The sequence below is a fragment of the Crinia signifera genome, chromosome 6, assembly GCF_055691185.1.
Source record: "Crinia signifera chromosome 6, ASM5569118v1, whole genome shotgun sequence".
Classification (NCBI taxonomy): Eukaryota; Metazoa; Chordata; class Amphibia; order Anura; family Myobatrachidae; genus Crinia; species Crinia signifera.
In genome coordinates this window covers 19,177,357-19,203,526 of record NC_139222.1, presented here as the reverse complement: position 1 = coordinate 19,203,526, position 26,170 = coordinate 19,177,357, and the positions used below count along the sequence as shown (strand labels likewise).

At 48.6% G+C, this 26,170-nt stretch overlaps 2 protein-coding genes across 3 annotated transcripts in view; one reads left to right on the top strand and one right to left on the bottom strand.

Moving 5' to 3' along the window:
* The window catches only part of LOC146010088 (uncharacterized), a 340,453-nt gene extending 315,471 nt beyond the window's left edge, over positions 1-24,982 (top strand). Inside the window, exons 1-6 of one of the 2 annotated variants that reach the window (XM_083150989.1) lie at positions 2,978-3,115; positions 4,650-4,745; positions 10,894-10,963; positions 11,081-11,178; positions 11,572-11,779; positions 23,612-24,982. In XM_083150989.1, the coding sequence (XP_083007115.1) occupies positions 10,930-10,963; positions 11,081-11,178; positions 11,572-11,779; positions 23,612-24,861 (1,590 nt within the window). In that variant the 5' untranslated portion in view covers positions 2,978-3,115; positions 4,650-4,745; positions 10,894-10,929 and the 3' untranslated portion in view covers positions 24,862-24,982. Of the gene's footprint in view, positions 1-2,977; positions 3,116-4,649; positions 4,746-10,893; positions 10,964-11,080; positions 11,179-11,571; positions 11,780-23,611 lie in introns of those variants that run through there. The other variant, XM_083150990.1, reaches the window with a different exon arrangement.
* LOC146009536 (uncharacterized) overlaps positions 1-26,170 on the bottom strand; it is a 783,885-nt gene that overhangs the window by 118,376 nt on the left and 639,339 nt on the right.

Below are 26,170 nucleotides of genomic sequence, written 5' to 3'. Positions count from 1 at the left end.
CTCGGGAGCTACCAACAGTTCACACGTTCCAGACCACCTAGCTGCTGCACAGGTGCACTCATTACTCACTAAATGATCCACGGGTGGAGCTAGATACTTCACTTGTGATTCTGTGAGGAGACCTGGAAAACGTTAACTGTTGGTAGCTCTCGAGGACTGGAGTTGGCTACCCCTGGTCTAGGTCGACAATCAAAAAGGTTGACATGGGGTTTTTCACTGTTTTTTACCCGAATGTCGACACAGTTGACATGGACACAGTTTTAAGTGCTTCGGGCACGGTGCCTCACTGAGCTCGGCACACTGTTTTATTCTCCCACCCGACCTAGTGCAAACATGTCCAAACTATGGCCCTTCAGGTGTTGTGGAACTACAAGTCCCATCATGCCTTGACACAGTTTTGCTATAGCAAGGCATGCTGGGATATGTAGTTTCACAACAGCTGGAGGGCCACAGTTTGGACATGCCTGCCCTAGTGGATGGTACGGCATGAAATACCTCCCGTCGGCACAAAAGACAGTGATAATACCCATGTCGACCTTTTGACTTTCGATCTAGATCAGGCATGTCCAACGTTGGCCCTCCAGATGTTTTGAAACTACACATCCCAGCATGCTTTGCAATAGTTTTAGCATTCTCTAATAGCAAAACTGTGGCAAAGCATGCTGGGATGTGTAGTTTCACAACATCTGGAGGGCCAACGTTGGACATGCCTGATCTAGATCATTTTGACCTAATGCTTGTGTCGACCTAATGACCGGTCTACCTTGTCCCATGTCAACCTAGACCCCTGTCGACCTTGCAGTATTTGGACCTAGTGGTGTCGACCTAATGACTGTCGACAACCGACCGTATCCCGCCTCGTCACCTGCTGCCAGATACAGCAATGTCTTCTCTCGGTCCCCTGTAACTTAATCACCGTGGCAGCTGGAAGTGAGAGGCCTCAGGTAAGATCAAATGGTATAGAGTGGGTGGAATAAGCGCTGTCCTGCTAGTGTTGAATGTGGGGGGGATGAGTGGTGGTGGTGTGTAGGAAATAAGGGAAGAACAGCAAAGCAAAGGTTTAAAATCAAATTTATTGTAGAATATGATGTAATCTTAGAGAAGCCGATGTAAGTCTACGTTCATAAGGGTAGGAATCTGGGGATGTGTCTAATACCCGGTGGGTAGATACCTTGCACGGTATTAAATGGTGTTACGCTGGACACCTAAATGTTCCTGAACAAGTGTCACCAGGGGAGACCCCCAAACAGGTTTAAGAATGTCTGTGCTAGACCTCTTTAGCTCCCGTGGGTCCTTTGCCCAGGACCTACGGTCTTCTCCTGGTGATTTGTGGAGAAAAATCGTGAAGGAGGGTCAATGTACAAAATGTGGGCAGTGAGGGGCATTCCAGGCTTAGAGCGATTCCTGTGGAACCCCCTTACAATCCCATAGGTTCCGTGCACGTTAGGCATGAGTAATGTCTGGTGAATGTCACAACTGTTCCTGCTAGCGGCATCCCGCTGTGCAGAGTGTGTGCATGTAACTCACGGTTCCGGGTAGAAACGGCCTGTCAGCGCTCAGGTTCCTGGTGCAAGTGGTTCTCCCTGCGGCGGCTTCCCGAGAGCTGGCCGTGTCTTCTCCCCGTCCGTGTGTCTCCGGGTCTTAGAATCTCGCGAGATCACGGGGTGCTGCTATCAGTCAGCGCTTGTTGCCCGCGCTAAGGGCGTCTCAGTCCTGTCGGGTGAAAAGTGGTTTGAAGGGTCAAATGAGTGTGTGATGAGTTAAGCTTGTAGTAACAACGCGTTTCGGCTCTGTTGGCCTTCTTCAACTTTGATTCTCTACGATTACATCATATTCTACAATAAATTCGATTTTAAACGTTCTTTTTGCTGTTCTTCCCTTATTTCCCCACACACACCACCACTCGTCCCCCACATTCAACACAAGCAGGACAGCACTTACTCCACCAACTCTATACCATTTCAGCTAAAAGGGACTGGGATACCCTTCTGCGAATAGCAGAACATATACAAGGTGAGCGCAGTGTATCATCACTCATCGCAACTTAGCTAAGATCAGCAGCGCTGCCCCAGCAGGGAGCCGAGAGACTGCAGCCACTGAACACAGGGATTGGTCTTTGGGAAAATGGCCGCCGCTCCCTCACACAGGGGACAATTGTTATGGAGCCTTACTAGTCGTGTATACAGCATGGAATCTATCAGCTATCATGTGACCTCACATCACATAACTCTCTCAATTCACACAAGGCAATTACCACTTCTAGCACATGAAGACAGTTGGGGGCTCATGCGTGAGCTACGGACGATGCCTCCAAGTGTGAGAGTGGTGGGACAGAACAGTGGGGGTGAGGTGTTGTGGTCAGGGGGGCCAGCATGGATACTAGCTTGCAAGAACTAAAAGTCCCAGCATGCAAACCAGTGTGAAGAACCATAAGTCCCAGCATGCACAGCAGTCTCTGCCATGCAGCACCACAGCTAGGGTTGGGAGGACTCAGCTGCCTCTCCCTGGTCCCAGTGATAGCACACACCTGGTATTATACTGCAGCCTGTGTGAGTAGAACAGCAGCTCCCCTGTAAGTGCCCTTATGGCTCACACCCAGCAATCACTACTATGCTGTTACTAGCAGTATAATACCTGGGGTCACCTGGTGCCAGCTGCAGCACTCTCCCTCCTGCCTGCCATGCACACCAGGAAAGGACGTTTCCATTCCCTCTGCCCACACAGGAAATACACTACAGCCGCGGGGGAGTCTGGGAGCTGAGTAAAAACGATAACAAAATGGCCGCCGCTGTATGAGGACACTGGGGCATCACTGCCGAACTGCTAGAAGCGGTAATTGACCTTGGGAGAATGCACTATCCCAAGGTCAATTACCGCTTCTACCGTAGCAGTTCGGCAGTGAGTTATGTGATGTGAGGTCACCGGAAGCTGATAGATTCCATGCTGTGTATACTAGTAAAGCTCCATGACAATTGTCCCCTGTGTGAGAGTCGGAGCGGCGGCGGCCATTTTCCCGAAGGCCACAATCCCCGCGTTACGTGGCGGCAGAATCTGGGCTTCCTGGTGGGGCAGCGCTGCTGATCTTAGCTGAGGCCTCTCACTTCCAGCAGCCACGGTGATTAAGTTACGGGGGACCGAGAGAAGACATTTCTGTATCTGGCAGCAGGTGATGGTATTGTGCTTACATACTGGTGATATTATACAGGGGGAGCAGCCTGTGGTGTCCTGCTATACGGGGGAGCAACATGTGGTGTCCTGTTATACAGGGGGTGCAGCCTGTGGTGTCCTGTTATACAGGGGGGAGCGGCCTGTGGCGTCCTGTTGTACAGGGGGGAGCGGCCTGTGGCGTCCTGTTGTACAGGGGGGAGCGGCCTGTGGCGTCCTGTTGTACAGGGGGGAGCTGCCTGTGGCGTCCTGTTGTACAGGGGGGAGCTGCCTGTGGCGTCCTGTTGTACAGGGGGGAGCTGCCTGTGGCGTCCTGTTGTACAGGGGGGAGCTGCCTGTGGCGTCCTGTTGTACAGGGGGGAGCTGCCTGTGGCGTCCTGTTGTACAGGGGGGAGCTGCCTGTGGCGTCCTGTTGTACAGGGGGGAGCTGCCTGTGGCGTCCTGTTGTACAGGGGGGAGCTGCCTGTGGCGTCCTGTTGTACAGGGGGGAGCTGCCTGTGGCGTCCTGTTGTACAGGGGGGAGCTGCCTGTGGCGTCCTGTTGTACAGGGGGGAGCGGCCAGTGGCGTCCTGTTGTACAGGGGGGAGCGGCCTGGTGTGTCTTGTTGTACAGGGGGGGAGCGTCCTGCGGAGAATGTACAGGGGGGAATGGCCTGCGGTGTCCTGTTATACAGGGGGAGCGGCCTGCGGTGTCTTGTTATACAGGGGGAGCGGCCTGTGGTTTCCTGTTATACAGGGGGAGCGGCCTGTGGTGTCCTGTTATACAGGAGGGGATAGTAGCCGGTAGCTTATTAATATTATGGGAATATGCTATTAGATACAATAACCCATTTTCCTGGTAAAAATAGCATAAATGTGTATTTTTCAGAATTGGTAAAAAAAGGGGGGCACGCATAACTGCGATTTGTGGGTTTTTGTTAGTGATAAGTGCAATAACTTTACCTGCGATTGCGGGTCAGGTTATCACTGCTAATAGTATTTCCCATTATTATTATAATTATTATAAATCTGCAGTTCCTCTTCCCTGCCTGGGGTGTCGCTGTCTGCTGTGATGCTTCTAGCACAGTCTGGTCTGCGTGTCAGTGCTGAAATACAGACCACACTGTGCTAGAATCACCACAGCAGACAGCGACACCCCAGGCAGGGAGGAGGAACTGCACGAGGTGTGACAGCTGCAGGGTGCTATAGTGAACACTACCTATGTGAGGGTATTAATCACAGCTATACACTACTGGATCACAGCGACTACTTAATAACTGACCACACACTAGGTGCTGACGCCTCACTGTGATTAATAATCTCTACTGAGCTGATCAGATGATAAGGATTAAACCACCATCTATATCCCTCATATTATAATATTGTGAGATCCCCTGATCTATATATTAGCAATTTGTTTTTTTTTTCTTTGCACATCATACAATTGAATTGCATTTTATAAGCATATACAATAAAAGTTACATTTTAATGATGTATTCCACACAGCCAAAAGTCGTGTGGGAGGCACAAGCCGGAAGTCGGGTGTGTAACATCCTTTGAGCGGGAGAGAGCAGGAGTTGAGCCAGTGACCAGGATCGGACGGTAAGTTCATGTGTAGATCTATACAGAGCCATAAGGAGGCACGGGTGTCTCCTGCCTCATACCTCCCACCTCATCCCCTTATAATACCTCTGTATTGCCCCTTATGCTCTATTATTATTAGTTATTCTATAGTGAGCTGAGCCCCTGCACTAGTGCTTACACATACAGGCTGTGACCCCCAGCACCACTGTCCCCACAGACCCTGGACCAAGTCCCATCCAGGCTGCACACACATATACAGTCCTCAGGCTGCTGATCAGTCTGTTGTATACTGTAGTATTTGAGTCTACATTCTGTGGCGTTGAATCAAAGTATCTGCAGCACTAGTCACTTGCAGTGACTCCCCTAGTAACTGAACAGAATTTGCTATGGAAATGGTAAGTGACTTTGTGCGCTGACACCTTCCCAGTGAGTAAGTGACCGTATTATAAAGGTGAGAAATAAATGGATGAAAAATAAATGTTACTTCCCTTATCCTATGTGAAGAGACCTAGGATAAGGGAAGTAAAGTCACTTACCATTTCCATAGCAAATGCTGCTCAGTCTGGGCCTGTGTCATATATGGTGTAACATATGGCCATCCTCTGCCGTTATACACCTGACCTTACTAACAAGCTGATCGTTAGCCGCCCACGATTGGCTGATGGTGGCATAAATCTAGACCAACGAGTGAGTTGAAACTGTCCTGCACAGTGATGGAGAAACGCGCTAGGGATTATGGATCACCATTACTTTACCAACGGTATATGGATTGTATACCTATCACCCACAGCTATCCTGGCAAGCGGCACACCAGCCTGTCCGTCTATGCAATTGGCACACATTGACATCCTGTCTGCACGAGTGACGCGTTCTACCACTTGGTGGGGGAGCAGGAACTTAGACACAGTACCAGCGGGGGTCTGGTTGGTAATACATTGCCACCACTGCAGTGTGTTACACTAGTACAGGACTGTATACTCATATGGGCTAATACTGAGACAGTGCCAATTAGCGGGTATTACAAGGAAATTCAAAAGAAAAAATGGATTGACCCCAAAAATCATAGAGAAGCAAAGTGTTTGTTACCAGCGTCGGAGGCTCTCAGCGCGTGTAACAGATGTCATCTCCTGGGAGCAACAAGATGTACCAGGTGCAGCAGCCAGTAGGCAGCCCGGCTCCCCAGTCCCCCATTGTCACGCTACCACATAGGAGACATATACACATAAACACCTATTGCCTATCACCCGCTACAGGGAAGGGCTGCTGACGGGCTGGTAACTGGTCTGTGTATAAAGGGCTCACAACTAGAGGAATAATGGGTGGTAACATCTGAGCCTATGCAGGACACAGCAGAGGATGGCAGAGGTGGGGGAGGGGGGGGTTTGTACAATATACAGAGCTCCTCTATGGGGTAGAACCTTGGGCAGCCATTACCGGCTCACTGGGTGTCCTGTAATGGACCAGTTATGGCAGGTACAGTATTACCCGCTGCATACCATAACACACCGGACATGTCCTGCCGTCCTGGAGATGCTCTGCCCTAGTAGTCTTGGCACTTGGTAAAGTCACTCAAAATGATGTGTACCTCAGCCGATGGCATGACCGATATGCCAATCCCGGGATTTCGGGATTAGACTGCGCATGCGCAGTCTAAAGCCAGGCAGCATCTGAGCACTCGCTCAGACGCTGCCCGGCTTCTCCCATACCCGGCAGTGCAGCACTGTGCACCGTGAAGAGGTCAGAGGTCACGCTGCGCAGGGCACAGCCCGCCTCAGCCTTCCACCCGCCCACCTAGCCTTCCCGGCTCCCAACCAACCCGCCGTATGAGCCCGACTACCATCCCGGCCACCCAGCAGCCCTCAGGAACCCGGCTCCCGGCCTCCCAATCAGCCCGGCCGCCCACTCAGCAACTTGGCCCCTAAATGTAAGTAAATATGCGGCGACCAGGGTGTTTTTTTTATTATTAGGGAAGCCAATCCCGGGACTGAAAAAAATGCCCCGGGATTGGCATCCCTAATCGGTGCTGCTTGCACTGACTTATATTGGGTAATCATATGTCAGAGATCTACTGCAGACTATTGTTTTACAACTGTATAAAGCTGCTATTGTGATTTTATATCTGTGCTATGTCAAGAACTGAGAAATCGTGGGATAGTGTCACTGATCTTACATCTCCTAGGTCTGATTAGCACCTTCTGCTGGTGGGGGAGGTGTATTGGGAGGAGCAGTTACATCAGGATGCACATATGTTTCTTCAGGCTGATATAATCAGTATAGCTTGGGACGTTAGGGACCTAGTGTCGGAAGGGTCTAGTTATAAAGGGTCAGCTTTCAATTATTAGCAGCATTATACCGGTGATCAACCAAAGGAAACAAGAAGGTGAACAACACACCGACATTACTTCTCAAGGACGGCATTATAACCACAAAACACAGGAACATTATGTGGCCTCAAATCACCTTTGCCATGTGAACACCTGGACCAGGCCCACCACCCCTACAGCTGAGAACACCAGGACTACCCCTCATAGTGAGCATGGAGCTGTGAGGGGAAGCACCAGGGCCAGCCTATGTAGCAACACTTCCCCCATCAGTCCCTTGTAAATGTGTCAGTCCCCTGCAAAGGTGTGTTCATGTCTCTCCCCCCCCCCCCCCCCCCACACCTGCAGCACACATCTACCCCACCATGTGCTATTCCTGTATTGTGTACCTCCGCAGATTGCACACCCTGCCATCACTGACCTATGCAGTGCACCAAGCTGGTTGCCTCAGATGGTATCTCTGCGGGCAGGGTGTGGGTCACGTGGATGTTTCTGTGCAGGGTTTATCATACTACTACACAAGTATTTGCTTTCCAGTATATGCATTGGGTCCTTGTGTGGCTCGCCCCCTACAGTGTAACCTTCGTAGTGCGCCCACCATGGCTGCCTCATCTGGTGCACTTGTGGATGGGATGAAAAATACATGGACCAAAGTATACACTGAATCATCCATTTCTTTTAGGGGTAATCTATTCCACGTAGAGCACCCAAAATCGCTGCCGCACCTGGTACCTTGTCAGGGTGGAGTACACAACCCATGGAGGTTGTTATCCAAAATGCTACACCAATCCTGCATTATACTTACTGTGTGCTCAAGGGTTTCTTTTGTCTGTGACTTGTCTGTTACTGTACCACCAACACCCTCTGTATTGTGTGCATTGTTTTTTTAATGTCTGTAAAGCGCCTTGAGTCCTGTTTGAGAAAGTGCACTATATAAATTAAACTTCCTTATTTAGGTTATACAGAAACATGGGGGATGTGACTGGAGAGGTGACTGCTGGGAATGGGACGTTATACTGTAACACCAGGGGATGTGACCAGAGAGGTGACTGCTGGTAATGGGACATTATACAGTAACACCGGGGGATGTGACCGGAGAGGTGACTGCTGGGAATGGGACGTTATACTGTAACACCAGGGGATGTGACCAGAGAGGTGACTGCTGGGAATGGCGCATTATACAGTAACACAGGGTTGTGCCAGAGAGGTGACTGCTGGGAATGGGACATTATTTATTTATTTATTTATTTATTTATTAACAGTTTCTTATATAGCGCACACAGATTCCGCAGCGCTTTACAGAGCATAGTTATAATCAAAAACACATAACAAATTACATTACAAGACAGTTTAGGACAAGTACATGGTTAATATGGATAGTTGCATCAGGGGACAGGACACTGAAGCAATCACCAGGGTGGCAGTAGTTATATATTCTAAGAAAGGCACATGAGGAGAGAGGGCCCTGCTCGTGAGAGCTTACATTCTAAAGGGGAGGGTTAGACAGACAGGGGTGACACAGAAGGGGAAGAAGTGGGCATAAACAGTAGGTTAGGATGAGAGATGGTCAGGTTTTATGCAGGAGGGTGGGAAGATGACAGCTTAGTCTTTGATATTTTAAGTCTAAAGAAGCGCTGAGTCATCCAAGAGTAGACAGCAGAGAGACAGTTGGAGATATGAGTGAGGATAGAGGGAGAGAGATCAGGAGAGGAGAGGTAGATTTCAGTGTTATCAGCATAGATGTGATAGCGGAAGTCGAGTGAGCACATAAGCTCACCCAGAGAGGATATATAGAGAAAGAGGACACCTACTATCAATGGAAGAGCAGGAGAGGTGAGGTCATTAGAGGTACAGCTGTTCATTTTCAAAACTGACAGTGCAAGTACAAGCTTTAACAGTGATAGTAAAAGTTGTTTGCAGATGTAAAATGCTGATGTTATGGTTGAATTGCCAGATTAAGCAGCCAGGAGTAGTATGTTGTGTGAATGAATTTAACACACTCAAAGCAGACTTTGGTTTTTTCCGTTGTTGTTTTGTCCTTCAGTTTCACTTCGGTTTAACGCTGGTATAACGCTGTAGTTATGAATCAGTTTTCCCACTTTAATAACGGCCCACTTCAATCTAGGCCCACAGATAAACTTGGCCCACAGCCTATCCGGCCACAGCCGTATGCAATGACTACTTAAGTACTCTAACAATGCATGAGTTCCCAATTCCCAATAATTGGAATCCACTCGCTCAGTCCCCACCCCCTACAACACATAGCAATAAAAGTGGCTTAGAAAAACAAACTAGCATTCCAGGATACTATATATCATCTAGAATAAAAATAAATTCCCCCCTACACACAGGCTAGGTACTGTTGTAAAGTACACAGAGGAGATGTTCAGTGTGTTACCTAGATATACAAATCAATCCCACACAATAGATGTAATGCTCTGCAGTACAGAGGAGATGTTCAGTGTGTTACCTAGATATACAAATCAATCCCACACAATAGATGTAATGCTCTGCAGTACAGAGGAGATGTTCAGTGTGTTACCTAGAAGTACAAATCAATCCCACACAATAGATGTAATGCTCTGCAGTACAGAGGAGATGTTCAGTGTGTTACCTAGAAGTACAAATCAATCCCACACAATAGATGTAATGCTCTGCAGTACAGAGGAGATGTTCAGTGTGTTACCTAGAAGTACAAATCAATCCCACACAATAGATGTAATGCTCTGCAGTACAGAGGAGATGTTCAGTGTGTTACCTAGAAGTACAAATCAATCCCACACAATAGATGTAATGCTCTGCAGTACAGAGGAGATGTTCAGTGTGTTACCTAGAAGTACAAATCAATCCCACACAATAGATGTAATGCTCTGCAGTACAGAGGAGATGTTCAGTGTGTTACCTAGAAGTACAAATCAATCCCACACAATAGATGTAATGCTCTGCAGTACAGAGGAGATGTTCAGTGTGTTACCTAGAAGTACAAATCAATCCCACACAATAGATGTAATGCTCTGCAGTACAGAGGAGATGTTCAGTGTGTTACCTAGAAGTACAAATCAATCCCACACAATAGATGTAATGCTCTGCAGTACAGAGGAGATGTTCAGTGTGTTACCTAGAAGTACAAATCAATCCCACACAATAGATGTAATGCTCTGCAGTACAGAGGAGATGTTCAGTGTGTTACCTGTTGGAGACAAGAGATGATGAGTCAGATGAATCTGGTATAACGCTGTAGTTATGAATCAGTTTTCCCACTTTAATAACGGCCCACTTCAATCTAGGCCCACAGATAAACTTGGCCCACAGCCTATCCGGCCACAGCCGTATGCAATGACTACTTAAGTACTCTAACAATGCATGAGTTCCCAATTCCCAATGGGGACATTATACAGTAACATCGGGAGAGCTGACTGCTGGGAATGGGGCATTATACAGTAACACCGGGGATGTGACCGGAGAGGTGACTGCTGGGAATGGCCATTATACAATAACACCGGGGATGTGACCGGAGAGGTGACTGCTGGGAATGGGCCATTATACAGTAACACTGGGGAATGTGACCGGAGAGGTGACTCTTGGGAATGGGACATTATACAGTAACCCCGGGGGATGTGACCGGGGAGGTGACTCTTGGGAATGGGACATTATACAGTAACCCCGGGGGATGTGACCGGGGAGGTGACTGCTGGGAATGGGACATTATAAAGTAACACCGGGGGATGTGACTGGGGAGGTGACTGCTGGGAATGGGACTTTATAAGGTAGCACATGGGGATGTGTTTTGGTGATGACTGTATCATTGTGTGTGTCAGGATGCTACTGTCTATCTCTCTATGTAGGATTATATAGAGGAACACAAGGATCTGTACAAGGACATGATGGAGAATCGCCGGCCCCTCACATCACTGGGTAAAAAGAGATTTATTTATTGTACAAGGAAGATCAGTTATAAGGTCCATCTATACACAATAATCATCTTATAGCTGAATATACACAATGTCCTCAGTTACTGTGTGTATTCTATAGATGGGTCCAGTAACAGAGATACCCCAGAGAGATGTCCCCGTCCTCCTTATACCCAGCACTGTACAGAGGAGAATCACAGGACCCCACAGGAGGATCAGGTAGGTGGGATGTATGAATTACAGCAGCTGTGTTTGGCTTATACACTGATATTGTACTGTGTAATCTCCATAATGGCAGACATAACTAATATTATTAAACGTTTCTTATATAGCGCACACATATTCTGCAGCACTTTACAGATAATATTTTGAACATTCACATCAGTCCCTGCCCCAGTGGAGCTTACAATCTATATATATATTCCCTACAACATGCGCACACACACACACAGAGACGAGCGCAGCGAGCCCGCAAGGGGCTTAGTTGCGCTCACCATGCTGTCTGGGTCCGGCCAGTCGGGATCCTGACGTCGGGCTAATGACTGTCGGACCCCTATACCACACCCATGCAACATTAATACTGCCCCAATACTAATATGGTATTTTGTGTAGGTTCTTTGTGAAGATTTGACTGATATAAAGGTAGAAGAAATAAAGGGAGAAGAAGAGACAGATGTGACTTGCATTAAGGAAGAAGATACAGAGGGAGAAGAGATGTATGTGACTTACATTAAGGAAGAAGATACAGAGGGAGAAGACACATATATGAGGGGTGATCAGCAGTATATGCAGGAGGAAATCCCTATGTACATTGGCGCAGGTAAGGAATAATCACTTACTACATATTTTCTTTTGATCTGCTATTACACCTTTCTCTTTTCCTACACCCTCCTCTGCCTAGTGGGGGTGTCGGGAGTTATAACCCCCTATTTATACTCCTGCTCTTCCCCCTCACATCATGTCACTGTGTGTTACCAGCCCAGAGATCTGACCAGTCTCCTCCCCACACTCTCTGGTGTATCTCATACATCAGGATCCATCAGCCCCTATTATACTCCTGCTCTCCCCCTCACATCATGTCACTGTGTGTTACCAGCCCAGAGATCTGACCAGTCTCCTCCCCACACTCTCTGGTGTATCTCATACATCAGGAGCCGTCAGCCCCTATTATACTCCTGCTCTCCCCCTCACATCATGTCACTGTGTGTTACTAGCCCAGAGATCTGACCAGTCTCCTCCCCGCACTCTCTGGTGTATCTCATACATCAGGAGCCATCAGCCCCTATTATACTCCTGCTCTCCCCCTCACATCATGTCACTGTGTGTTACCAGCCCAGAGATCTGACCAGTCTCCTCCCCACACTCTCTGGTGTATCTCATACATCAGATGCCATCAGCTCCTATTATACTCCTGCTCTCCCCCTCACATCATGTCACTGTGTGTTACCAGCCCAGAGATCTGACCAGTCTCCTCCCCACACTCTCTGGTGTATCTCATACATCAATAGCCATCAGCCCCTATTATACTCCTGCTCTCCCCTCACATCATGTCACTGTGTGTTACCAGCCCAAAGATCTGACCAGTCTCCTCCCCACACTCTCTGGTGTATCTCATACATCAATAGCCATCAGCCCCTATTATACTCCTGCTCTCCCCTCACATCATGTCACTGTGTGTTACCAGAGATATGACCAGTCTCCTCCCCACACTCTCTGGTGTATCTCATACATCAGGAGCCATCAGTCCCTGTTATACTCCTGCTCTCCCCTCACATCATGTCACTGTGTTTTATCAGCCCAGAGATCTGACCAGTCTCCTCCCCACACTCTCTGGTGTATCTCATACATCAGGAGCCATCAGTCCCTATTATACTCCTGCTCTCCCTGTCACATCATGTCACTGTGTGTTACCAGCCCAGAGATATGACCAGTCTCCTCCTCACACTCTCTGGTGTATCTCATACATCATGAGCCATCAGCCCCTATTATACTCCTGCTCTCCCTGTCACATCATGTCACTGTGTGTTACCAGAGATCTGACCAGTCTCCTCCCCACACTCTCTGGTGTATCTCATACATCAGGAACCATCAGCCCCTATTATACTCCTGCTCTCCCCTCACATCATGTCACTGTGTGTTACCAGCCCAGAGATCTGACCAGTCTCCTCCCCACACTCTCTGGTGTATCTCATACATCAGGAGCCATCAGCCCCTATTATACTCCTGCTCTCCCCCTCACATCATGTCACTGTGTGTTACCACCCCAGAGATCTGACCAGTCTCCTCCCCACACTCTCTGGTGTATCTCATACATCAGGAGCCATCAGCCCCTATTATACTCCTGCTCTCCCCCTCACATCATGTCACTGTGTGTTACCAGCCCAGAGATCTGACCAGTCTCCTCCCCACACTCTCTGGTGTATCTCATACATCAGGAGCCATCAGCCCCTATTATACTCCTGCTCTCCCCCTCACATCATGTCACTGTGTGTTACCAGCCCAGAGATCTGACCAGTCTCCTCCCCACACTCTCTGGTGTATCTCATACATCAGGAGCCATCAGTCCCTATTATATTCCTGCTCTCCCCCTCACATCATGTCACTGTGTGTTACCATCCCAGAGATCTGACCAGTCTCCTCCCCGCACTCTCTGGTGTATCTCATACATCATGAGCCATCAGCCCCTATTATACTCCTGCTCTCCCTGTCACATCATGTCACTGTGTGTTACCAGCCCAGAGATATGACCAGTCTCCTCCTCACACTCTCTGGTGTATCTCATACATCATGAGCCATCAGCCCCTATTATACTCCTGCTCTCCCTGTCACATCATGTCACTGTGTGTTACCAGAGATCTGACCAGTCTCCTCCCCACACTCTCTGGTGTATCTCATACATCAGGAACCATCAGCCCCTATTATACTCCTGCTCTCCACCTCACATCATGTCACTGTGTGTTACCACCCCAGAGATCTGACCAGTCTCCTCCCCACACTCTCTGGTGTATCTCATACATCAGGAGCCATCAGCCCCTATTATACTCCTGCTCTCCCCCTCACATCATGTCACTGTGTGTTACCAGCCCAGAGATCTGACCAGTCTCCTCCCCACACTCTCTGGTGTATCTCATACATCAGGAGCCATCAGTCCCTATTATATTCCTGCTCTCCCCCTCACATCATGTCACTGTGTGTTACCAGCCCAGAGATCTAACCAGTCTCCTTCCCACACTCTCTGGTGTATCTCATACATCAGGAGCCATCAGCACCTTTTATACTCCTGCTCTCCCCTCACATCATGTCACTGTGTGTTACCAGCACAGAGATCTGACCAGTCTCCTCCCCACACTCTCTGGTGTATCTCATACATCAGGAGCCATCAGCCCCTGTTATACTCCTGCTCTCCCCTCACATCATGTCACTGTGTGTTACCAGCCCAGAGATCTGACCAGTCTCCTCCCTACACTCTCTGGTGTATCTCATACATCAGCATCTATCAGCCCCTATTTTACTCCTGCTCTCCCCCTCACATCATGTCACTGTGTGTTACCAGCCCAGAGATCTGACCAGTCTCCTCCCCACACTCTCTGGTGTATCTCATACATCAGGAACCATCAGCCCCTATTATACTCCTGCTCTCCCCCTCACATCATGTCACAGCCCAGAGATCTGACCAGTCTCCTCCCCGCACTCTCTGGTGTATCTCGTACATCAGGAGACATCAGCCCCTATTATACTCCTGCTCTTCCCCCTCACATCATGTTACTGTGTGTTACCAGCCCAGAGATCTGACCAGTCTCCTCCCCACACTCTCTGGTGTATCTTATACATCTGAATCCATCAGCCCCTATTTCTCGGTCATCCATCCTCGTGACACAGCTGACCATGGGATGTAGGAGGGTCCGCAGGGGCAAGGCACCTATACTAACTTCTTTGCGAGGCAGGCTCCTCCCTTCTGCATCCCAGCATTCCCCAGTTCGTTTTCGGTGCCCACTGGAGTGGGTGCTATGCTGACTGGCTGCAGCCATTTTTTTTAGCTAAGAGTTTTTTTTTTTTTCTATTAATATTCACTTAGTTAAGTGTCAGGTTACAGTGTGAAACTTCCAGAGGAATTTTCTTTACACTGACAGTGCAGCAGAGGCTGACAGAAGCGCGCCCTGTGTGGGGAGAGACGCTGTCTGCTCTCTCACAGCGCTTTGATCTCCACAAAAGGAGGTCTCTTGAGCCCTGGGGTGCTTCCTGAGCTGGCTCCCTGCTTAGGGTGGGGATCATGGGTGACGGACCCCCCCCCCCGCGATGGTGCCGCCATTTTACCAGCAGAAATCCATTTGAGTTGATGCCTATTACAGGAGTCCAGCGCAGCTGGACGCTTCCAAGTGGTCCCATACAAGGGGAGACACTGAAAGAGATCGGAAACACTTGGTAAGAGCGGCTGGGGAGGTCTCTTCCTGCACTCTGTTCTGGCGCCCTTTATTCTCCACACTGTGCGGAGCTGAAGGAGGATTTTACACTGCAGAACTGAGTGAACAGTTTCTTCTGGGCAGCACCTTCCCTGGTGACCACTGAGGGTCCATTACTGCAGCGCAGACAGATAAGTACACTGCTATATTGTTCTGTACAGATGCCTGACATCTTGCACTGTGTGTGATATATCATGACAGAAAGGTGTAGTGCTGCTGCTCTTGGGGAGGGAGCGTCTGCCATGTTAATTAACTGCAGGTTTTGTGGAGTTAAATTAACTGTTGAACAGATGGATCAGGGGGACTTGTGCCCTGCATGTGAGTCTGTGCCCAGTGGGGCTCAAGCCCAGAGGTCTGAGCAGCCTGAACCTGCGTGGGTGGCTGCCCTGGGGAGATGTATGACTGCCTTGGTGCAGTGGTTGTGTAAGCAGAGAGATGAGCTAGTTAAGTCTCCTAGGCCTTTTTCTCCCCCCACCCCCAACCGACTGTGGGCTCTATTACCCCCTCTCAGGGGTACCCTGCATTGTTACAGATTATGCAGGACACTGAGTGTCCATAAAATGAATACCTTTATGGAGCAGTTCACCAGGGTCCTTGAGGTGGTCACTCCTAGGCACCCTTTATCAACACCTCCTCCCCTTAATTTAGACTCTGAGGAAGAGGGTGAATGTGCTGAGGGCATGTTTTGGGACCAGAGGTAAGACTTCTGGCCCTGGTTTTGAAGATTTGATATTGCCAGTTAAGCAAACGTTAAATCTCTCAGATGTTCATAAGGTACCGCTACAGGGTGTGTTTAAGAAACAACGCAGGGACGCGGTTACTTTCCCCTCGGACGAGGGCATGAAAGCACTACTAGGGGAGGCATGTAAGACACCAGATAAAAGAGATTTGCCAACATGTATCCCATGCCGGAGGAGCATGTGAAGTTGTGGGAAAAGATTCCTCTGGTGGATGCACCTGTTGCTAGGTTGTCTAAGACCACTGCTTTGCCTGTGCAAGGTGGTGCTGCGTTCAAAGACCCCGTGGATAAAAAGATTGAGGGCTGTCTAAAAGCGGTGTTTGAAGGCGTTGGTTTTACTTTGCGTCCGGTGATTGCATCAGCTTGGGTCTCCAAGGCCATGATGAGTTGGGTTGATACCTTGTGTGCTCAGCTTCAGCCAGACACAAAAGCCTTTGCTTTAGCAGAATAGTTAAAGTGTGCGGAGGAATATGTTTGTGAGGCCGGTGAAGAAGGTGCTAAAATGGTGTCGAAGGTGTCAGCCATTTCTGTAACAGCTAGGAGAGCTCTCTGGATAAAAGCTTGGGAGGCTGATAGCGAGTCTAAGAAGTCTCTAGACGCGTTGGCCTTTAAGGGAGAACTTCTTTTTGGGTCAGAACTTGATTCCCTTATCCAACAAGCCACTGGGGGGAAAAGAGCACTTCCTCCCCACTACAACTACTTAGCACAGAGTTTCTAGGTTTGGAGCCTTCCGTTCGTCCTTTTGCTCCTCCTTTCTTTGTTGTCTTCCAAGGTTACAGGATCAATCTCAGGGGAGTCCCTCCAAAGAGATTTCTCCCAACACCCCTGCCACGAAAAGCTCGCTTGAGAAAGGCCCTTTGAGGGTCATCGATGTCCCTTTTCGAGAAGGAAGTTGTGAGCCCGGGGCCTCAGGAGGAAAGGAATTAGGGGTTTTATTCCATTATTTTCTTAGTCCCCAAGCCAGATGGGTTCATTCAGACCTATCTTAAACTTGAAGTCATTAAACCTCCATCTGTGGGTGGATCACTTCAGGATGGAATTTCTACGGTCGGTTCTCTTAAGCATAGAACCTGGAGAATTCTAGCATCAGTGGACATCCAGGATGCCTATCTACATGTACCTATTTGCGCAGAACATCAGTCTATGTGCGTTTCGCAATAGGCGCAATCCTCTCCAGATTCAGGCCCTACCCTTAGGACTGGCCACAGCACCTAGAGTGTTCTTGAAAGTGATGGCTGCCATGGCAGCGGCTCTCAGGTTAAAAGGGATTGTAATTATTCCGTACTTGGACGATCTCTTGTTCAAGGTGGACTCCGCGGAGAAGTTGGAGGAACATCTTACAGTTGCCAACACAGTTCCTTCAAGACCATGGGTGGATGTTAAATCTTCCGAAGTCTCATTTGACACCTACCCAGAGACTTCATTTTTTGGGTGTGATTCTGGATACACATCTACATCGTGTTTTCCTTCCGGAATCAAAGGCCATGGACATCTGTTGGTTGGTGTTGGCAATCCTCCAGTCGCCAAATCCTTTGATATGGCAGTGTTTGAAACTTCTGGGCAAGATGGTGGCAACCTTCGAGACCCTGCAGTATGCTGGGTTTCACTCGAGGCTTTTTCAATGGAACATCCTTTCCAGTTGGTCAGGGAATCCAAAGTCCCTGAAACAGGAAACACTTCTCCTGTCTCAAGAGACGAACGACTCGTTGATGTGGTGGATGGATCTGGAATCCCTTAAATTGGGTCGCTCACTTTGCTCGTGGGATTGGTTGGTCATCACGAATGATGCCAGTCTCGGGGGCTGGGAAACTGTGTCCCTGCATCTCAGGTTACAGGGTCTGTGGTCCAGCTCCGAATCAAAACTGCCAATCAGTATACTTCTACAGGCGGAGGAGTTCCCATTCACATCCAGTCGGACAATGCCACGGCAGTGGCACACCTCAACCACCAGGGAGGCACTCGCAGCTGGATGGCGATGCAAGAAGTCTCCCGGATCTTTCAGTGGGCAGAATTAAATATTACAGCTCTGTCGGCTGTATTCATTCCGGGGGTTTCCGTAATGTGGAGGCTGACTTCCTCAGCAGAGCAGAACTGCTGGAGAGGGAATGGGCGTTGCATCAGACGGTCTTTCAGGACATTGTATCCCTTTGGGGACTCCCAGAGGTGGATTTGATGGCGTCCAGACACAAATGTCAGGTTCCCAATTTCTGTTCAAGAACCAGGGATCCGACATCGTGGGCAGTGGATGCCGTGGTGCCATGTTCCGTGGTTTTTCAGCCTCGCATATGTCTTCCCTCCATTTCCCATAATTGCTCGGGTCCTCAAGAGAGTGAGGACACAGGGGGTCGAGGATCATCTTGATTGCTCCGGATTGGAGCAGGAGGTCTTGGTATTCAGACATACTGAGGTTGATGACAGCATCGTGGAGTCTTCACCTTCCACCAGACCTACTCAAGCAAGGACCCTTCCTACATCAGGACCTAGCTCGTCTCAATTTGACGGCCTGGCTTTTGAGACCTCCTTGTTAAAGAAGAAAGGTTTCTCGGATGCAGTTATCAGAACCATGCTCAGGGCTCGGAAACCTGTGTCGGCAGCCAATTATCATAGGATCTGGAAGACTTATATCAGGTGGTGTGAACGACAGAAGGTTCACACGTCTAAATTTGAAGTCACTAGGCTCCTGGAGTTTCTCCAGGACGTTTTTTCGGCAGGGTTGAGTCGGCAGTCTTTGAAAGTGCAGTTATCTGCTTTGTCTATCTTCTTTCCAAAGAGAGAGGCTCTGTTACCGGAAGTGAAAACTTTCCTACAGGGAGTTATGAGGATCAAACCTCCATATAGACAGCCAGTGGCGGCTTGGGATCTGTCTCTGGGGTTTTCGGTTATGCAGAAACCCCCATTTGAGCCTTTAAGGTCGGCTAATCTTAATTTTTTTTTTTTTGGAAACTGACTTTTCTATTGGCTATCGCTTCGGTGAGGTAAGTGTCGGAATTGGGGGCCTTGTCTTGCAAGTCTCCTTTTCTGGTATTTCATGATGATAGCGTTGTTCTGCGAATGGTGCCTACGTTTCTACCGAGAAGGTAGTGTCAAATTTCCGTTTGAACCAGGAGATTGTGCTCCCGGTGTTTTGCCCTCCAGAGGAGGCAAGAAATAGGGACAAACTGAAGAAATTGGACTTGGTTCGCGTGCTGCGCATTTATGTGTACAGAGTGAAGGATTTTCGTAAGACCGATTTGTTACTGGTACTATATGACTTACATAAGAGAGGGTGGCCAGCTTCTAAGCAGACCATTGCTAGATGGTTAAGGTTGGTAATTGCCTTTGCTTACGCTAAAGTTGGCAGGCCAGTTTCCTCCAGGATTAATGCCCATACCACTAGGTCGGTTGATTCCTCTTGGGCTGTGCGTCATGGGGCTACAGCGGAGCAGTTGTGCAGGGCCGCCACTTGGTCACACCTTTACCAAATTCTACAGGTTCCAAGAGTTCGCATCGGAGGACCGCTTCATTTGGGCGAGCAGTGATGAGAACTGCGGACCCTCCCAAAGGACCGGCTCTTGAACGTCCCATGGTTGAGCTGTGTCACCAGGATGGATGACAGAGAAAAGGGGATTTTTGTAAGAACTTATCATTCGAATCCCTTTCTCTGAGTCCATCCCGGTGACACAGCGATCCCTCCCTTACGCTCAGTAAGTTTATACCATTTCATGTGTTGTCATGTTATTATTTGATTGTGCATATTAATATGTTCAGGCGTTGTAGTGAGTATCCTAGTGTGCTCTGGAAGTTGAACTGAGGAATGCTGGGATGCAGAAGGGCGGAGCCTGCCTCTCAATGATGTCAGCATAGGTGCCTTGCTCCTGCGGACCCTCCTACATCCCATGGTTAGCTGTGTCCCCAGGATGGACTCAGAGAAAGACATTCGAACTGTAAGTTCTTACAAAAATCCCCTTATTTGTAATAGAGGATTATGGGTCTATGTGTATTGGTATGGCTGCCCTTTAAGTTCGCCCAATATTCTTACTTGCTTCTGTACACTGTTTACGTAAATATGCAAAGAAAAATGGCGGCCATAGTATGCTAGTGCGGTGTGGATGCAATATGACTTTGGCACATAGTACTAGCTGGGCAATGTGTAAGCTTGGGAAATGTGACTCCCCTCAGTCTGCATGTCACTGTGGCTGGGTCTATGCAGTCTGCAGGTCACTGTGGCTGGGTCTATGCAGTCTGCAGGTCACTGTGGCTGGGTCTATGCAGTCTGCATGTCACTGTGGCTGGGTCTATGCAGTCTGCAGGTCACTGTGGCTGGGTCTATGCAGTCTGCAGGTCACTGTGGCTGGGTCTATGCAGTCTGCATGTCACTGTGGCTGGGTCTATGCAGTCTGCAGGTCACTGTGGCTGGGTCTATGCAGTCTGCATGTCACTGTGGCTGGGTCTATGCAGTCTGCATGTCACTGTGGCTGGGTCTATGCAGTCTGCATGTCACTGTGGCTGGGTCTATGCAGTCTGCAGGTCACTGTGGCTGGGTCTATGCAGTCTGCATGTCACTGTGGCTGGGTATATGCAGTCTGCAGGTCACTGTGGCTGGGTCTATGCAGTCTGCATGTCACTGTGGCTGGGTCTATGCAGTCTGCATGTCACTGTGGCTGGGTCTATGCAGTCTGCATGTCACTGTGGCTGGGTCTATGCAGTCTGCATGTCACTGTGGCTGGGTCTATGCAGTCTGCAGGTCACTGTGGCTGGGTCTATGCAGTCTGCATGTCACTGTGGCTGGGTATATGCAGTCTGCAGGTCACTGTGGCTGGGTCTATGCAGTCTGCATGTCACTGTGGCTGGGTCTATGCAGTCTGCATGTCACTGTGGCTGGGTCTATGCAGTCTGCATGTCACTGTGGCTGGGTCTATGCAGTCTGCATGTCACTGTGGCTGGGTCTATGCAGTCTGCAGGTCACTGTGGCTGGGTCTATGCAGTCTGCATGTCACTGTGGCTGGGTCTATGCAGTCTGCATGTCACTGTGGCTGGGTCTATGCAGTCTGCATGTCACTGTGGCTGGGTCTATGCAGTCTGCAGGTCACTGTGGCTGGGTCTATGCAGTCTGCAGGTCACTGTGGCTGGGTCTATGCAGTCTGCAGGTCACTGTGGCTGGGTCTATGCAGTCTGCAGGTCACTGTGGCTGGGTCTATGCAGTCTACAGGTCACTGTGGCTGGGTCTATGCAGTCTGCAGGTCACTGTGGCTGGGTCTATGCAGTCTGCAGGTCACTGTGGCTGGGTCTATGCAGTCTGCAGGTCACTGTGGCTGGGTCTATGCAGTCTGCAGGTCACTGTGGCTGGGTCTATGCAGTCTGCAGGTCACTGTGGCTGGGTCTATGCAGTCTGCAGGTCACTGTGGCTGGGTCTATGCAGTCTGCAGGTCACTGTGGCTGGGTCTATGCAGTCTGCAGGTCACTGTGGCTGGGTCTATGCAGTCTGCAGGTCACTGTGGCTGGGTCTATGCAGTCTGCAGGTCACTGTGGCTGGGTCTATGCAGTCTGCAGGTCACTGTGGCTGGGTCTATGCAGTCTGCAGGTCACTGTGGCTGGGTCTATGCAGTCTGCAGGTCACTGTGGCTGGGTCTATGCAGTCTGCAGGTCACTGTGGCTGGGTCTATGCAGTCTGCATGTCACTGTAGCCTATGAGATATAAGCTATAACCACATTGCAGCAGGTGCAGTCACAGCAGCCATGTAAGCAGTGCTGGATGATCCCAGAGGTTCCGTGCCGCTGTTGGTATTGGGGAGATGACGACAGTATAGGTCAGGGAAGATAAAGCACAGAAGGGAGAGGGCCCTGCTTGTTAGACCTTACAGTATATGGGGCCCATTTATCACCATCTGCATCTGAGGATGTGATATCGGCCAAACTCGCAATGCGATCACTGAATACATCACACAAATGTATCAATTATCTGTACAAATGGATGAACTGACTCCCAAGTCAGGGATCAGATGGAGGCGCAGCCGCACAAGTTGTGTATAAAGGCAAAGCAGCTGCTCCGGTGTACAGAGCCCTGATGATGTAACGGCTTCTCCGCTGCAATGCGGGTTTCTCACAGAGCGCTTCCATGTGGGCAGATATCCCTGCTTGTTGGGACATACAACCCTACGGTGCTGGTATACTCACCAACCCCCGGGAATCGGCTCCTGCAGCGCTGTCAATCTTTGGGGCTTCCTTCTCCCATAACCCCTGGTTCTGTAATGTTACCTGCCACTTTGCAGCATCAATTTACACAGCACAGGAAGAGGCTGGCAGCAATCCCCGGCCACTGGGGAGGTGAGTATGATTTATTGTTTTTAGGGGGTTCTTTTTACACTGTGATCAGCCTGTGTGACATCAGACACACACAGCTGATCACCTTGGCCTCGTCCCCGCACAGCTCTGTCTGCCTAGGAATAGAGATAGCTGTGCAGGAGCCTAGAATTTGCAACTGAGCCCTGAGCTGAAGCTGTGTTATTACCACAGGGACAAATATGATATTTGGGGAGGGGATACAGAGCGGAGAGGCTGAGGATCATAGAGAGGGGATACAGAGCGGAGAGGCTGAGGATCATAGAGAGGGGATACAGAGCGGAGAGGCTGAGGATCATAGAGAGGGGATACAGAGCGGAGAGGCTGAGGATCATAGAGAGGGGATACAGAGCGGAGAGGCTGAGGATCATAGAGAGGGGATACAGAGCGGAGAGGCTGAGGATCATAGAGAGGGGATACAGAGCGGAGAGGCTGAGGATCATAGAGAGGGGATACAGAGAGGATAGACTGAGGATCATAGAGAGGGGATACAGAGCGGAGAGGCTGAGGATCATAGAGAGGGGATACAGAGCGGAGAGGCTGAGGATCATAGAGAGGGGATACAGAGCGGAGAGGCTGAGGATCATAAAGAGGGGATACAGAGCGGAGAGGCTGAGGATCATAGAGAGGGGATACAGAGCGGAGAGGCTGAGGATCATAGAGCGGGGATACAGAGCGGAGAGGCAGGATCATAGAGAGGGGAAATATATCCCTCAGGCTGGGTATATACTTCTAGATATATCTGTGGACGGATTGGGCAGCGTGTTCTCCTTACTCCCTGCCCAACCCACAGTGACTGATATCACAACTGGGCGTGTACAATTACTGTGCCAGCCAGATCAGCTGCTGATCACCGCCGGCTCCTGCAGCGGGTGTATGGGAGGTCAGGAGATCGCCCTCACACACACAGCGCCATCTAGCTTTAGGTATGTTGACTATCGGCTGCGTTGCAGAGCTGACGCGATATATCTGACTGACGTTGTTCACAGACCTATCGCTGGCTGAGGGACCAGCGATATATCGGCCAGTGTGTGCGCAGCATTAGACATGTTCAGTTTAAGTAATAAAACCTCCATGAATATTTGCTTCTCAATGTAAACAATTCTGTCTGTTGTCATTCATCTGTTTCCTGTAGATGGGCGCACAAGCAGGAATATCCCGGAGGGAGATCTCATTGTGTCTCCAGGTTATATACTAGAAGAGAAGAACATCAGACAAGATTCTCCAGAGGAAACCACCATTATCTCCAATACACACCCAACATTTCCCATTGCAGATATTTCATCTGGTCCCTCTAGTCATGAGGAACTTTCTCCTGATCATTCAGACCTTACTACACACAGTACAGACCATAAAGATGATACAATATCATCCAGTTCTGAGTTTGGTGACAGTTCTATACATCAGTCAGATTCTGTTTTACATCAGATACATCACACAGGTGAGAAACCGTTTTCATGTTTTGAATGTGGGAAATGTTTCACAAAGAAATCAGTTCTCATTAGACATGAGAGAAGCCACACAGGCGAGAAACCATTTTCATGTTCTGAGTGTGGGAAATGTTTTGCACATAAATCAAATCTTGTTACACATAAGAGAAATCACACAGGCGAGAAACCATTTTCATGCTCTGAGTGTGGGAAATGTTTTTCACATAAATCAAATCTTCGTACACATAAGAGAAATCACACAGGCGAGAAACCATTTTCATGCTCTAAATGTGGGATATGTTTTAGACAAAAAGAAAGTCTAATTATACATGAGAGACATCACACAGGTGAGAAACCATTTCCATGTCCTGAGTGTGGGAAATGTTTTAGACAAAAAGACAGTCTAGTTAAACATGAGAGACTTCACACGGGCGAGAAACCATTTTCATGCTCTAAATGTGGGAAATGTTTTAGCGCTAAATCAACTCTTGTTATACATGAAAAAAGTCACACAGATGAGAAACCATTTTCATGCTCCGACTGTGGGAAATGTTTTGGAGTTAAATCAAATCTTGTTACACATAAGAGACTTCACACCGGAGAGAAACCATTTTCATGCTCTGAATGTGGTAAATGTTTTAGAGTTAAATCAAATCTTGTTACACACGAGAGAACTCACACCGGAGAGAAACCATTTTCATGCTCTGAATGTGGGAAATATTTTACAGATAAATCAAATCTTGTTACACATAAGAGACTTCACACAGGAGAGAAACCATTTTCATGCTCTGAATGTGGGAAATGTTTTACAGATAAATCAACTCTTGTTAAACATAAGAGACTTCACACAGGAGAGAAACCATTTTCATGTTCTGAATGTGGGAAATGTTTTACACATAAATCAACTGTTTGTAGACACCAGCAAACTCACATACAAAAAATATACATTCAATAAGCTGATCTACATGAAACGGAAGCATCAATACCAAATTCCTCTATCATCCATCGTGAGTGGATTATTAGATAGACAATGTCTAGATAGACAGTCAATGGGTGAAATTTAATAGGATGAGAGATTCAGAAAGTGAGAGATTTGGTAAGAAATCTCCAGGTTTTTTAAAGCTACAATCATTTACACTGCAAAACCAGTTTGATTTTGCAGTGTAAATGATTGCCGCTTTAAAAAAAAATGGAGATTTCTTACCAAATCTCTCGCTTTCTGAATCTCTCATCCTATTAAATTTCACCCAATATGTCTACACTAAAGTCAGCATAGAAAAGTTTAACAGGGTCAAAATGTCAAACTGAGGTCCACTCTAGTTTATCACATGTTTTGGTGTCAATGTTGACATGGTTATATTTTACAGTAATTGGGAGTCCATTTGGTTCCCTCTCCACCCTTAGTGCAAGTTACACACAACTAATGCCGGCGGCCACATCTGATTGGCTGAATGCATCTGTCAGTTATGCTGATGTTCCAGTTCTATTGCTGCTGTGATGTATTGCCATGGTTACAGTGACATGAGCGATCAGTGTGCAATAAGACTCCATGTCTCCTAGTCTGACTGTATATGGGAAAGCAGCTGGTGTATGTATTGCTGAGTCATTATATAACCGCATTGTTGTACCTGTGCTTTATGTATAACAGCCTCTTTGTAATATATATGTAATAAATACACTGTGTGACCCTGTACTGTAATGTGTGTGGTGTATACTGATATTTGGGCCATCACTATGACTCTGCGCCTCTTGTCATACCCCGGCACCTATGTAGGAGGTGCATGTGCTGGGATTGCCGAGCCGGCCACGTTCCGTGGTACTCACAGCCCACGAGCCCAGCACCATGCAGCTTTATGGATCCCATTTGGCACCCGGTACTTAGACACAACTCCCGGCCACCTCCACATGAGCCCCATAATGTGGGATCTGTTACTCTGTCACTGGGGTCAGAGCTGGGAGATAATGTGTTCCCACAGGGCAGGTGCAGGTGTCTGATGCTATGTGGCAGGATCTGTACAACTGCCCCATTATATAACATGAGACACATAGGGGGAAATGTACTAAGACGGCTGTACGAACGGGAACGAATGAGATCGGCTGTATACGATCCAAAAATACGAATGGAGAATACAGCTAATTTAGGTACTTGTGAATTATCCGGGCTGCCGATTTTGTCCTTAAGTAGTTAACTTAAGGACACCCGACCGACGCGATGCCCGCGATTTACCCCCAAATTGGGGGCATCGCGTCGGTCGTGGCCGTTA